The 13,059-nt window shown below is 47.7% G+C and overlaps 3 protein-coding genes across 3 annotated transcripts in view; 1 reads left to right on the top strand and 2 right to left on the bottom strand.

Annotated features, from left to right (window-relative positions):
- Window positions 1-508: 508 nt before the first annotated feature.
- Window positions 509-2,900, bottom strand: LOC125038512 (heat shock 70 kDa protein-like). The gene has a single exon (XM_047631996.1). It carries the CDS (start codon window positions 2,620-2,622, stop codon window positions 694-696), a length of 1,929 nt encoding a protein of 642 aa, XP_047487952.1. The 5' UTR covers window positions 2,623-2,900; the 3' UTR covers window positions 509-693.
- A 4,191-nt stretch (window positions 2,901-7,091) lies between these two features.
- Window positions 7,092-9,465, bottom strand: LOC125038762 (heat shock 70 kDa protein-like). Its single transcript, XM_047632345.1, has one exon. It carries the CDS (start codon window positions 9,203-9,205, stop codon window positions 7,277-7,279), a length of 1,929 nt encoding a protein of 642 aa, XP_047488301.1. The 5' UTR covers window positions 9,206-9,465; the 3' UTR covers window positions 7,092-7,276.
- A 1,449-nt stretch (window positions 9,466-10,914) lies between these two features.
- The window catches only part of LOC125038760 (heat shock 70 kDa protein-like), a 2,382-nt gene continuing 237 nt past the window's right edge, over window positions 10,915-13,059 (top strand). The window contains exon 1 of the mRNA XM_047632344.1: window positions 10,915-13,059. This exon is cut by the window's right edge and continues 237 nt beyond it. Within this exon, the coding sequence (XP_047488300.1) occupies window positions 11,183-13,059 (1,877 nt within the window). The 5' untranslated portion in view covers window positions 10,915-11,182.

Genomic DNA, 13,059 nt, shown 5'->3' with positions numbered 1-13,059 from the left:
TATGCATATATATATATATATATATATATATATATATATATAATTTTTAAATAGAATGTATTTAACGTTCTTTCAGTGAACGTTAAATAAGAAAAGATAGATGGTTTTGCAATAAGGTAATTTAAATAACATATTTATGCAAGTCTAGATCACATTTTTCAAAATTATTGGACATTCAAAAATATATAGGAACTATCTCTATTATGATATGTGATATCACTAAAAAAAAAAAAAAATGATGACATTAATCAACTTCTTCAATGGTGTGCCATCTACATACAAAAATAAATATTTAATTCACTAATTTACCGACTAGCGATCGATTTCATACAATATCAGATTGAAAAGTGAGTTATGACGATGAAAAGACTAGTTACTAGAGAGAAAAGCTTGCATTTAACATCATAATTTCTCAATTATCTATTAACAATAGACTTCTCAGAAGGATTTCTCCAATTTTTTATTTTAGCTCAAGGCAATGTGATGCGTAGCAGGTTAAGGAAGGAGGTTTTCGCATTAGAAATTTATATATATTTCTAGATATTTACATACAGTATCAAACATCAGGTACCTAAAAAAATAAATAGTCTTGGAACAAGCCTTACAAAACTAAGAGACAAGATTATCTTCATTCTATAACAAATGAGGTAATCAGGAACAGGTGACTAGTTCAGATAATTAGCTTCAAAATCTCTAATCGACTTCTTCGATGGTAGGTCCTCCGGAAGAGCTGCTGGGGTTGAAGGCGCCCTGTCCTGCCGAGGAGGAACCTGCGCCGTGGATCTTGGCGCTCAGAGGCCGCCAGCTGTCCTGCAGCTTCTTCATCTGCACGTCGATCTGTTCCTTGGCGGCCAGCTGGTTGTTGTCGAGCCACGTGAGAGTGGACTCGACTTGGGCGTCAACAGCCTTCTTCTCCTCCGCCGTCAGCTTGCTCGACACGCTCTCCTCCTCCAGAGTGTTCTTCAGGCTCAGACACAGCGCTTCCAGCCTGTTCTTGGCGTCGACTCTCTCCCGCTGTCGACTGTCGTCCTCGGCGTACTTCTCGGCCTCTTTGACCATGCGCTCGATTTCCTCTTTGCTCAGACGACCCTTGTCGTTGGTGATGGTGATCTGGTTGAGCTTCCCCGTCGACTTGTCCTGCGCCGACACGTTGAGGATGCCGTTGGCGTCCACGTCGAAGGTCACCTCGATCTGGGGCACGCCGCGCGGGGCAGGAGGAATTCCCGACAGCTCGAACTTGCCCAGCAAATGGTTGTCTGTGGTCATGGCGCGCTCGCCCTCGAACACCTGGATCAGGACGCCCGGCTGGTTGTCCTGGTACGTGGAGAACACCTGCGTCTGCCTGGTCGGTATGGTGGTGTTGCGCGCGATCAGAGTGGTCATCACGCCGCCGGCCGTCTCGATGCCCAGGGACAGCGGTGCCACGTCCAGCAGCAGCAGGTCGTTCAGCTGCTCCGACTGGTCGCCGCGGAGGATGGCGCCCTGGACGGCCGCCCCGTAGGCCACCGCCTCGTCTGGGTTGATCGACTTGTTCAGTTCCTTTCCGCCGAAGAAATCCTGCAGCAACTTCTGCACCTTGGGGATGCGCGTGGACCCGCCCACCAGCACGATGTCGTCCACGCGGCTCTTGTCCATCTTGGCGTCTCGGAGGGCCTTCTCCACGGGGATTAGAGTGTTGCGGAACAGGTCGGAGCACAGCTCCTCGAAGCGGGCGCGGCTGATGCTGCTGTAGAAGTCGATGCCCTCAAACAGGGAGTCGATCTCCACGCTGGCCTGGGACGACGACGACAGCGTCCGCTTGGCTCTCTCGCACGCCGTCCGCAGCCGCCGCATGGCCCGCTTGTTGCCGCTCACGTCCTTCTTGAACTTCCTAAGGAACTCGCTCACGAAGTGCTCCACCATGCGGTTGTCGAAGTCCTCGCCGCCCAGGTGCGTGTCGCCCGCCGTCGCCTTCACCTCGAAGATGCCGTCGTCGATGCTCAGCAGCGACACGTCGAACGTGCCGCCCCCGAGGTCGAAGATGAGCACGTGGCGCTCCCGCTGCTGCGCGGAGCCCGCCGCCTTCTTGTCCAGGCCGTAGGCGATGGCGGCGGCCGTGGGCTCGTTGATGATGCGCACCACGTTCAGGCCGGCGATGGTGCCGGCGTCCTTGGTGGCCTGCCGCTGAGAGTCGTTGAAGTACGCGGGCACGGTGACCACGGCGTCGCTCACCCTGCGGCCCAGGTACGCCTCCGCCGTTTCCTTCATCTTGGCCAGCACCATGGACGAGATCTCCTCCGGGTTGAAGCTCTTGTCCTCGCCCTTGAAGCGCACGCTGATCTTGGCCTTGCCGTCCTCGCTCACCACCCGGAACGGCCAGTGCTTCATGTCGCTCTGGACGGCGGCGTCCTCGAACTTGCGTCCGATCAGCCTCTTGGCGTCGAAGACGGTGTTGCACGGGTTCATGGCCGCCTGGTTCTTGGCGGCGTCGCCCACCAGGCGCTCAGCGTCGCCGAAGGCCACGTACGAGGGGGTGGTCCTGTTGCCCTGGTCGTTGGCCAGGATCTCCACCTTGCCCTGCTGGAACACGCCCACGCACGAGTACGTGGTGCCTAGGTCGATGCCAATCACGGGACCCGCCATCGTCCGGCCTTCTAATTGCACTCCAGTTAAAGTCGAATTTATTTCAGGGTGGTCTCTTCTCTTACGTAGAAATAATCGAATCAATCCAATAAGGTTTTTCTCGTCTGCACCTTATGAAAATCTTTGGGTCTCCTCGGGTATATGTAATAACCGTTATTGTTTCAAGAACACTTTGCCGGTTTGCTCGTTGAGAAATCCCTTGATGTATGTAATATTCTTGCACTTTCCTCTTGGTCTCTTTTCTTTCTTTCGTGTATCGTTCCGAGCGTGATTCTGACGCGACTGTCCTCCCGGCGCGCTTTATATGCGAGCGAAAGATTTCGGGAACATCGGCGAACGTTCCAGAAAGTTCTCGCTCGCTTTCATAGAAAACGCATCGGTTGCAGGGGGACTGAAGTAGATAACACGTGTTCCTTGTACTATGTATTTACATCTTGTTTATAGGCGTGGTATTATAAGAATAGAATTTTAACATACAAGTACAGTAGCAGAATTATATTTCAGTGCACTTGCTGGGTCCCACTTTTGTATATTTGCCAGCCACTTCGATGTAAACATAGCATAAATAGTGTTTTAATGAATGAAGCGAAAACCCTAGGTTGTTTGTAACAAAGAGTGTGTTTGGTAAAATATTTATGACCAACAAGTGTATTAGTATCAATTTTTGGAAACTACGTAAGCCATTTGGTTTCTTCACACAAGTGATAACAAAACATGTAGTATTACTTATCGTTGACCTTGTCTTGGGATATTGTTCAAATGCGATTTCCTGGAATCGTTTGTTTATCTAATGGCAACACCTACGGGGAAGAGGCGGCATTTCCCACTTCTTTCAACACAGCAAGTCAGTTATTCCTGCGTATTTCTTGAAATTTGAAGACGCTTCATGCTTAAAATATCTATGTATGGCAGCTGTATCAAAATCGCCGATACCTTTGTAAATGATTCTCGTAGTTGCACCGTCTAGCAGCGACTAAATCGTTATCAAAGAGAGGTTGAAATAAGCGACATTGGCAGCATCGCCTCAAGTTCGCACAGCAATATGTGGAGATTGCACGGGAAGCTCCATTGCTGTAAGAGAGATAATCGGTGTAAATATCATTAACTATTTTATGGATTAATTTAGCTAAAATTTTGATATAGCCATATGTTTATACATTATAGTGCCCTATACGTCATATTAGATGTTCTAAATATCTCTCATTATTTACTTCTCAGATGCGACAGACGAAATATCTGAAACGGCGGGGGTGACCACGTGACTGTAATACGTGGGGGTAGATTTCATGCATGGTGTTGGCGAACTCGCCGGAGATTCAATTAGGCTAGTACTTTGAATTGTTAGAAGAAATATTCCTCCTGTCAGCACGCTTCTGTGCCTTGGCCCTTCCCAGAAACAATCATATTCGTGCAGGACAACTGCCCATTAAACACGTCAAGGGCAGTTACGTAGTGGTTCGGTGGCCAAAACCACATGGACGTCCTCCCGCGGCCAAGCAAGGCATGTGGCTCCAACTCGACGAAAATTGTTTGGGCGAATAGATCATGCTAATAGGGAATGGAAAAGTTCGCGGATGAAACTGGGGCCTCACATCAGCACGTCACCTCTGACCCGGGGTTTAGACAAGGTCTTGAATAACGATAGATGGTTCTCATTATAAGCATGGCTGCCCCTAGTGCTGGTCTTTCTTTTTATAATTAACGTTTTTATTTTACAAATAAACCGATATTAAAAACTTTAATAAGCATCCTAACAATTAGTCGATTCACTGAAGCCCCCACCAAAATATATATATATATATATATATATATATATGTATACATATATACATATATGTATATAAACTTGGATATGAATATATACATATATATATATATATATTTGTGTGTGTATATACTTGCATATATATATATATATATATATATTTGATATATATATTTTTTTTCTGTCAACTAAATGCCATAGTTGCGCGAGAAGAGATTCACATGTTTATGAACTCTAAAACCAATGATTCTAAATAAAATGTTTAACAACTTCAGATTCCTTAGCACACACGCACTCATCCATGTATTCACTGTAGCCCTGCTACTCTTTTGCCTTCAGTCAATGTACTAAAGTGATACATAGCATATTTCCAGTTTATTGCATCAATGTTTGGTTCAGACGCTTGTTTCTTATTCGTTTTCCTTGTTCATGTTAATAACTTGTTGATAAAGTTAATCTACTCTTGAGCAACAGCCCCTTGATCCATCAAGGTCAGGAAAAATCAAAATTGATTCATAGTAATCAACATCCATGCGCAAATTAATCTTGTTTTTTCCTTTGAATATTCTCAGCGGAGACCGACGACGAACGTCGAGAGAAATATTGGAGACACAATTATTGCATGTGCGCCAGCGTGAATGTTTGTTCGTGCGCAAAGAGTTGATGCGCGTGCATGCAGGACGAATAGCCAAAATGTTATGAGATCCAGTGCCGGAACAATAACCACGGTGTTCATAAATATATCAAGATGATATATGAAGACTTTGATTCTGTGACAAAACAGAAGGACGCCATTTTTATCTACACCTACTGTAAACGGATGTACATTGACCAACATAAGGTAATAAAAACTGAATGAATGACTAGAGCGCGAGATGACCTTTCTCAAGGTGTCAGATATCATACAGCACCTGTATTGGAAGCAAGTTCTTATACTTGATATTCACCCTCTTTGAAACCAGCTAGTAGTTGCTCAAGCTGAAACAGGCAAACGTGTATTTTCTCACTCGGCTGTTCAAATGTGGATGCGACTCCTCGGAGACTTATGGAAGAATAGTAGCGAAAACTATGATCAGGTTTTAGCACAAGATAAAGGGAATGCAGATTAACCGAAACGAATTATACAAAATGATTTGTTAGTCCTCGCCGAGTATTGACTATTTCCATAGACGCTGCATACACAATGATAAAGCATCTAATGTTCTACAGTAAAGAAATTGATGTAACTATTTCTGTTAATTTAATCAATGTTTAGTGGCGAAAAGAAAAAACCTAGTCACTTCATTAGTTCGATTAGCCACTATTAGATGGTGTAGCCACGGCCCACGAAAAGCATTTACAAAGGTATCAGCGATTTTGCAAAGATTTAGCTGCCATACATAGATGTTTAAAGAACGAAGCGTTTTCATGATTCAAGAAATATGCAGCTTTAATTGAAAATTGTGTTAAAAGACGGGGAAATGCCGCATCAACTCCATAGGAGTTGCCACTTCGAGAAACAAACAATTCCAGGAAATCGCATTTGAAAAATATCCCACCACAGTGTCAACGATAAGTAATAAAACAAGTTTTGTTATCACTTGTTTGAAGAAAACAAAAGATCAAATGGCCTACGTAATAAAAAAAAAAGAAAAAAAGGTACCAATACATTTATTGGTCACTTATATTCTACGAACCACACTCCTTGTTACAAACAGCCTAGGGTTTCCGCCTCATTCATAAAAATATTATTTACGCTGTGTTTACATCGAAGTATAATGTACAGATGTACAAAAGTGGGACCCAGCAAGTGTACTGAAACGGGATTTCGCAACAGTACATGGCGATGTGAAGAGTGAAAATGCCCTTAGGCATTTTTTTGCCCTGATGTTCTCCAAAATACTATTTTATGAATCTGAGTAATGCTCAAGAAAATTTCAGAATTACATGGCAAAAATATATATATGTGTGTGTGCGCGCACGCGCGTGTGTGTGTGAGTGTGTTCATAAGAATTCTGCATGAATTATTCAAAGAATGTATCGATATCAAATGAAGTAGATATTTACTGGTCATAATAACCCCCCCCCCCTATATATATATAATCACATTTTATATATACATCAAATACATTCATTCAGATTCACTATCTCATCCAGGTGGATATCAACGAAGAATTAAGAAATAACCTTACTTTAACATGACTTGTGTAAGAATATTTTTCAAGTCATTTTCACCTAAATGCAAAAATATGAAAGTTTGTTATATGATGTTTAGATAGAATATCAACCATACTCGATCTGTGTTAATGCTATCTGCTCCAGGGATTTTAGAGTATACATATATAGACAGATAGATAGATATTTATATATGTACTTGTTTATTTATTTACATGTATCCATAAATATATATTCATACATAGAGAAAACATGTACATGTATATGCGCTTTTCTGTGTGTGAATGCGTGCAGAAATCCTGCAGTTTGTATACATAGTTAATATTTACAGATGCATATATGCATGCCCATATGTATGAGTCAGTACACATTAACATTTTAATGTAGCAAGATTTCTACCATAGCTTACTTTCTCTTGCTATTTATTATCATAATTGCTCAATTATCTATTAACCATAGTGTCATTACTTCGTTGACTTCTCAGAAGGATTTCTCCAATTTCTACTTTTAGCTCAAGGCAATGTGATGCGTAGCAGGTTAGGGAAAGAGGTTTTCGCATTAGAAATGTATATATATTTCTAGATATTTACATACAGTATCAAACATCAGGTACCTATAAAAATAAATAGTCTTGGAACAAGCCTTACAAAACTAAGAGACAGGATTATCTTCATTCTATAACAAATGAGGTAATCAGGAACAGGTGACTAGTTCAGATAATTAGCTTCAAAATCTCTAATCGACTTCTTCGATGGTGGGTCCTCCGGAAGAGCTGCTGGGGTTGAAGGCGCCCTGTCCTGCCGAGGAGGAACCTGCGCCGTGGATCTTGGCGCTCAGAGGCCGCCAGCTGTCCTGCAGCTTCTTCATCTGCACGTCGATCTGTTCCTTGGCGGCCAGCTGGTTGTTGTCGAGCCACGTGAGAGTGGACTCGACTTGGGCGTCAACAGCCTTCTTCTCCTCCGCCGTCAGCTTGCTCGACACGCTCTCCTCCTCCAGAGTGTTCTTCAGGCTCAGACACAGCGCTTCCAGCCTGTTCTTGGCGTCGACTCTCTCCCGCTGTCGACTGTCGTCCTCGGCGTACTTCTCGGCCTCTTTGACCATGCGCTCGATTTCCTCTTTGCTCAGACGACCCTTGTCGTTGGTGATGGTGATCTGGTTGAGCTTCCCCGTCGACTTGTCCTGCGCCGACACGTTGAGGATGCCGTTGGCGTCCACGTCGAAGGTCACCTCGATCTGGGGCACGCCGCGCGGGGCAGGAGGAATTCCCGACAGCTCGAACTTGCCCAGCAAATGGTTGTCTGTGGTCATGGCGCGCTCGCCCTCGAACACCTGGATCAGGACGCCCGGCTGGTTGTCCTGGTACGTGGAGAACACCTGCGTCTGCCTGGTCGGTATGGTGGTGTTGCGCGCGATCAGAGTGGTCATCACGCCGCCGGCCGTCTCGATGCCCAGGGACAGCGGTGCCACGTCCAGCAGCAGCAGGTCGTTCAGCTGCTCCGACTGGTCGCCGCGGAGGATGGCGCCCTGGACGGCCGCCCCGTAGGCCACCGCCTCGTCCGGGTTGATCGACTTGTTCAGTTCCTTTCCGCCGAAGAAATCCTGCAGCAACTTCTGCACCTTGGGGATGCGCGTGGACCCGCCCACCAGCACGATGTCGTCCACGCGGCTCTTGTCCATCTTGGCGTCTCGGAGGGCCTTCTCCACGGGGATCAGAGTGTTGCGGAACAGGTCGGAGCACAGCTCCTCGAAGCGGGCGCGGCTGATGCTGCTGTAGAAGTCGATGCCCTCAAACAGGGAGTCGATCTCCACGCTGGCCTGGGACGACGACGACAGCGTCCGCTTGGCTCTCTCGCACGCCGTCCGCAGCCGCCGCATGGCCCGCTTGTTGCCGCTCACGTCCTTCTTGAACTTCCTAAGGAACTCGCTCACGAAGTGCTCCACCATGCGGTTGTCGAAGTCCTCGCCGCCCAGGTGCGTGTCGCCCGCCGTCGCCTTCACCTCGAAGATGCCGTCGTCGATGCTCAGCAGCGACACGTCGAACGTGCCGCCCCCGAGGTCGAAGATGAGCACGTGGCGCTCCCGCTGCTGCGCGGAGCCCGCCGCCTTCTTGTCCAGGCCGTAGGCGATGGCGGCGGCCGTGGGCTCGTTGATGATGCGCACCACGTTCAGGCCGGCGATGGTGCCGGCGTCCTTGGTGGCCTGCCGCTGAGAGTCGTTGAAGTACGCGGGCACGGTGACCACGGCGTCGCTCACCCTGCGGCCCAGGTACGCCTCCGCCGTCTCCTTCATCTTGGCCAGCACCATGGACGAGATCTCCTCCGGGTTGAAGCTCTTGTCCTCGCCCTTGAAGCGCACGCTGATCTTGGCCTTGCCGTCCTCGCTCACCACCCGGAACGGCCAGTGCTTCATGTCGCTCTGGACGGCGGCGTCCTCGAACTTGCGTCCGATCAGCCTCTTGGCGTCGAAGACGGTGTTGCACGGGTTCATGGCCGCCTGGTTCTTGGCGGCGTCGCCCACCAGGCGCTCAGCGTCGCCGAAGGCCACGTACGAGGGGGTGGTCCTGTTGCCCTGGTCGTTGGCCAGGATCTCCACCTTGCCCTGCTGGAACACGCCCACGCACGAGTACGTGGTGCCCAGGTCGATGCCAATCACGGGACCCGCCATCGTCCGGCCTTCTAATTGCACTCCAGTTAAAGTCGAATCTATTTCAGGGTGGTCTCTTCTCTTACGTAGAAATAATCGAATCAATCCAGTAAGGTTTTTCTCGTCTGCACCTTATGAAACTCTTTGGGTCTCTCCGGGTATGTGTAACAACTGTTATTGTTTCAGGAACACTTTGCCGGTTTGCTCGTTGAGAAATCCCTTGATGTATGTAATATTTTTCACTTTCCTCTTAGTCTCTTTTCTTTCTTTCGTGTATCGTTCCGAGCGTGATTCTGACGCGACTGTCCTCCCGGCGCGCTTTATATGCGAGCGAAAGATTTCGGGAACATCGGCGAACGTTCCAGAAAGATCTCGCTCGCTTTCATAGAAAACGCATCAGTTGTAGGGGTGACTGAGGAAGATAACACGTGTTCCTTGTACTATGTATTTACATCTTGTTTATAGGCGTGGTATCATACGAATAGAATTTTAACGTATAGGTACATGGTGAATGGTCAGGGAAATACTATTTCAGCAAGTTTTAAAATAATACTATTTCATGAACCTGAGTAATGTTCAAGAAAGTTCCAGAATTACATGGCAACAAGGCAAGGTAATGATGCAAGTAGGAAGGTCATCTCTCTAATAGATTTCATCATATGCAAATTGTTTCTCTTCTAAATGCCTATAGCAGATGACATTAAACAGTTCGAGTATGGCTACTATTGTAATACTGCACTTATATATATACATCACATGACAAACCAGTTTTTGTGTATGTGTGTTGGTATTAAGACCTGTAAATGTCTATTTTATTATATATCGATAGACACACACACAATATATATATATATATATATATATATATATATATATATATACAATATATGCAAATTATATACGTATATTATATACGATATATATATATATATATATATAATATATATGTATGGATATATATGTATATATATATATGTATGTATATGTATATATATATATGCATATATACACACATATATGCATGAGCTGTAGAGATTATTCAGTATTATGAAATAGGATTATTTATAACATGAATTAAATGAAACAGAATAAAATAATCATAATGTAAATAATAAACATTATATAAATAATAAGCATATTCATAAGTTTAACGAAACTTGGCAATAATCAATTAGTAGAATAAATAACATAAATAAAATAAAGCAACATAACATAATCGTAAATAACAAAATAAACAACATAAATAGAATAACATAATAATCATACTAAAAAAAATCATAAATAAATGAAAAATAAACTCGAGTATCGTGTTACAATACAAATAGCTGCTTTTTGGGTGAGATTTTGCCCAATGACATCACTTCCTGTTTTTTTTTTTTTTTTTCTTTTTTTTTTTTTTTTGATAGCTCGCCTTGTTGCCATGTAATTCTGGAACTTTCTTGAGCATTACTCAGGTTCATGAAATAGTATTATTTTAAAACTTGCTGAAAAAGTATTTCCCTGACCAATCACCATGTACCTATACGTTAAAATTCTATTCTTATGATACCACGCCTATAAACAAGATGTAAATACATAGTACAAGGAACACGTGTTATCTTCCTCAGTCACCCCTACAACTGATGCGTTTTCTATGAAAGCGAGCGAGATCTTTCTGGAACGTTCGCCGATGTTCCCGAAATCTTTCGCTCGCATATAAAGCGCGCCGGGAGGACAGTCGCGTCAGAATCACGCTCGGAACGATACACGAAAGAGAGAAAAGAGACTAAGAGGAAAGTGAAAAATATTACATACATCAAGGGATTTCTCAACGAGCAAACCGGAAAAGTGTTCCTGAAACAATAACAGTTGTTACACATACCCGGAGAGACCCAAAGAGTTTCATAAGGTGCAGACGAGAAAAACCTTACTGGATTGATTCGATTATTTCTACGTAAGAGAAGAGACCAACCTGAAATAGATTCGACTTTAACTGGAGTGCAATTAGAAGGCCGGACGATGGCGGGTCCCGTGATTGGCATCGACCTAGGCACCACGTACTCGTGCGTGGGCGTGTTCCAGCAGGGCAAGGTGGAGATCCTGGCCAACGACCAGGGCAACAGGACCACCCCCTCGTACGTGGCCTTCGGCGACGCTGAGCGCCTGGTGGGCGACGCCGCCAAGAACCAGGCGGCCATGAACCCGTGCAACACCGTCTTCGACGCCAAGAGGCTGATCGGACGCAAGTTCGAGGACGCCGCCGTCCAGAGCGACATGAAGCACTGGCCGTTCCGGGTGGTGAGCGAGGACGGCAAGGCCAAGATCAGCGTGCGCTTCAAGGGCGAGGACAAGAGCTTCAACCCGGAGGAGATCTCGTCCATGGTGCTGGCCAAGATGAAGGAGACGGCGGAGGCGTACCTGGGCCGCAGGGTGAGCGACGCCGTGGTCACCGTGCCCGCGTACTTCAACGACTCTCAGCGGCAGGCCACCAAGGACGCCGGCACCATCGCCGGCCTGAACGTGGTGCGCATCATCAACGAGCCCACGGCCGCCGCCATCGCCTACGGCCTGGACAAGAAGGCGGCGGGCTCCGCGCAGCAGCGGGAGCGCCACGTGCTCATCTTCGACCTCGGGGGCGGCACGTTCGACGTGTCGCTGCTGAGCATCGACGACGGCATCTTCGAGGTGAAGGCGACGGCGGGCGACACGCACCTGGGCGGCGAGGACTTCGACAACCGCATGGTGGAGCACTTCGTGAGCGAGTTCCTTAGGAAGTTCAAGAAGGACGTGAGCGGCAACAAGCGGGCCATGCGGCGGCTGCGGACGGCGTGCGAGAGAGCCAAGCGGACGCTGTCGTCGTCGTCCCAGGCCAGCGTGGAGATCGACTCCCTGTTTGAGGGCATCGACTTCTACAGCAGCATCAGCCGCGCCCGCTTCGAGGAGCTGTGCTCCGACCTGTTCCGCAACACTCTGATCCCCGTGGAGAAGGCCCTCCGAGACGCCAAGATGGACAAGAGCCGCGTGGACGACATCGTGCTGGTGGGCGGGTCCACGCGCATCCCCAAGGTGCAGAAGTTGCTGCAGGATTTCTTCGGCGGAAAGGAACTGAACAAGTCGATCAACCCGGACGAGGCGGTGGCCTACGGGGCGGCCGTCCAGGGCGCCATCCTCCGCGGCGACCAGTCGGAGCAGCTGAACGACCTGCTGCTGCTGGACGTGGCACCGCTGTCCCTGGGCATCGAGACGGCCGGCGGCGTGATGACCACTCTGATCGCGCGCAACACCACCATACCGACCAGGCAGACGCAGGTGTTCTCCACGTACCAGGACAACCAGCCGGGCGTCCTGATCCAGGTGTTCGAGGGCGAGCGCGCCATGACCACAGACAACCATTTGCTGGGCAAGTTCGAGCTGTCGGGAATTCCTCCTGCCCCGCGCGGCGTGCCCCAGATCGAGGTGACCTTCGACGTGGACGCCAACGGCATCCTCAACGTGTCGGCGCAGGACAAGTCGACGGGGAAGCTCAACCAGATCACCATCACCAACGACAAGGGTCGTCTGAGCAAAGAGGAAATCGAGCGCATGGTCAAAGAGGCCGAGAAGTACGCCGAGGACGACAGTCGACAGCGGGAGAGAGTCGACGCCAAGAACAGGCTGGAAGCGCTGTGTCTGAGCCTGAAGAACACTCTGGAGGAGGAGAGCGTGTCGAGCAAGCTGACGGCGGAGGAGAAGAAGGCTGTTGACGCCCAAGTCGAGTCCACTCTCACGTGGCTCGACAACAACCAGCTGGCCGCCAAGGAACAGATCGACGTGCAGATGAAGAAGCTGCAGGACAGCTGGCGGCCTCTGAGCGCCAAGATCCACGGCGCAGGTTCCTCCTCGGCAGGACAGGGCGC

Source organism: Penaeus chinensis, chromosome 25 (genome assembly GCF_019202785.1).
Source record: "Penaeus chinensis breed Huanghai No. 1 chromosome 25, ASM1920278v2, whole genome shotgun sequence".
In the NCBI taxonomy this organism is placed as follows: Eukaryota; Metazoa; Arthropoda; class Malacostraca; order Decapoda; family Penaeidae; genus Penaeus; species Penaeus chinensis.
This window is presented reverse-complemented; position numbering and strand designations above follow the sequence as displayed.

What these genes read in the sequence shown, in the direction of transcription:
- LOC125038512 (XM_047631996.1), bottom strand. Translation starts at nt 2,622, where the DNA reads ATGGCGGGTCCCGTGATTGGCATCGACCTAGGCACCACGTACTCGTGC.
- LOC125038762 (XM_047632345.1), bottom strand. Translation starts at nt 9,205, where the DNA reads ATGGCGGGTCCCGTGATTGGCATCGACCTGGGCACCACGTACTCGTGC.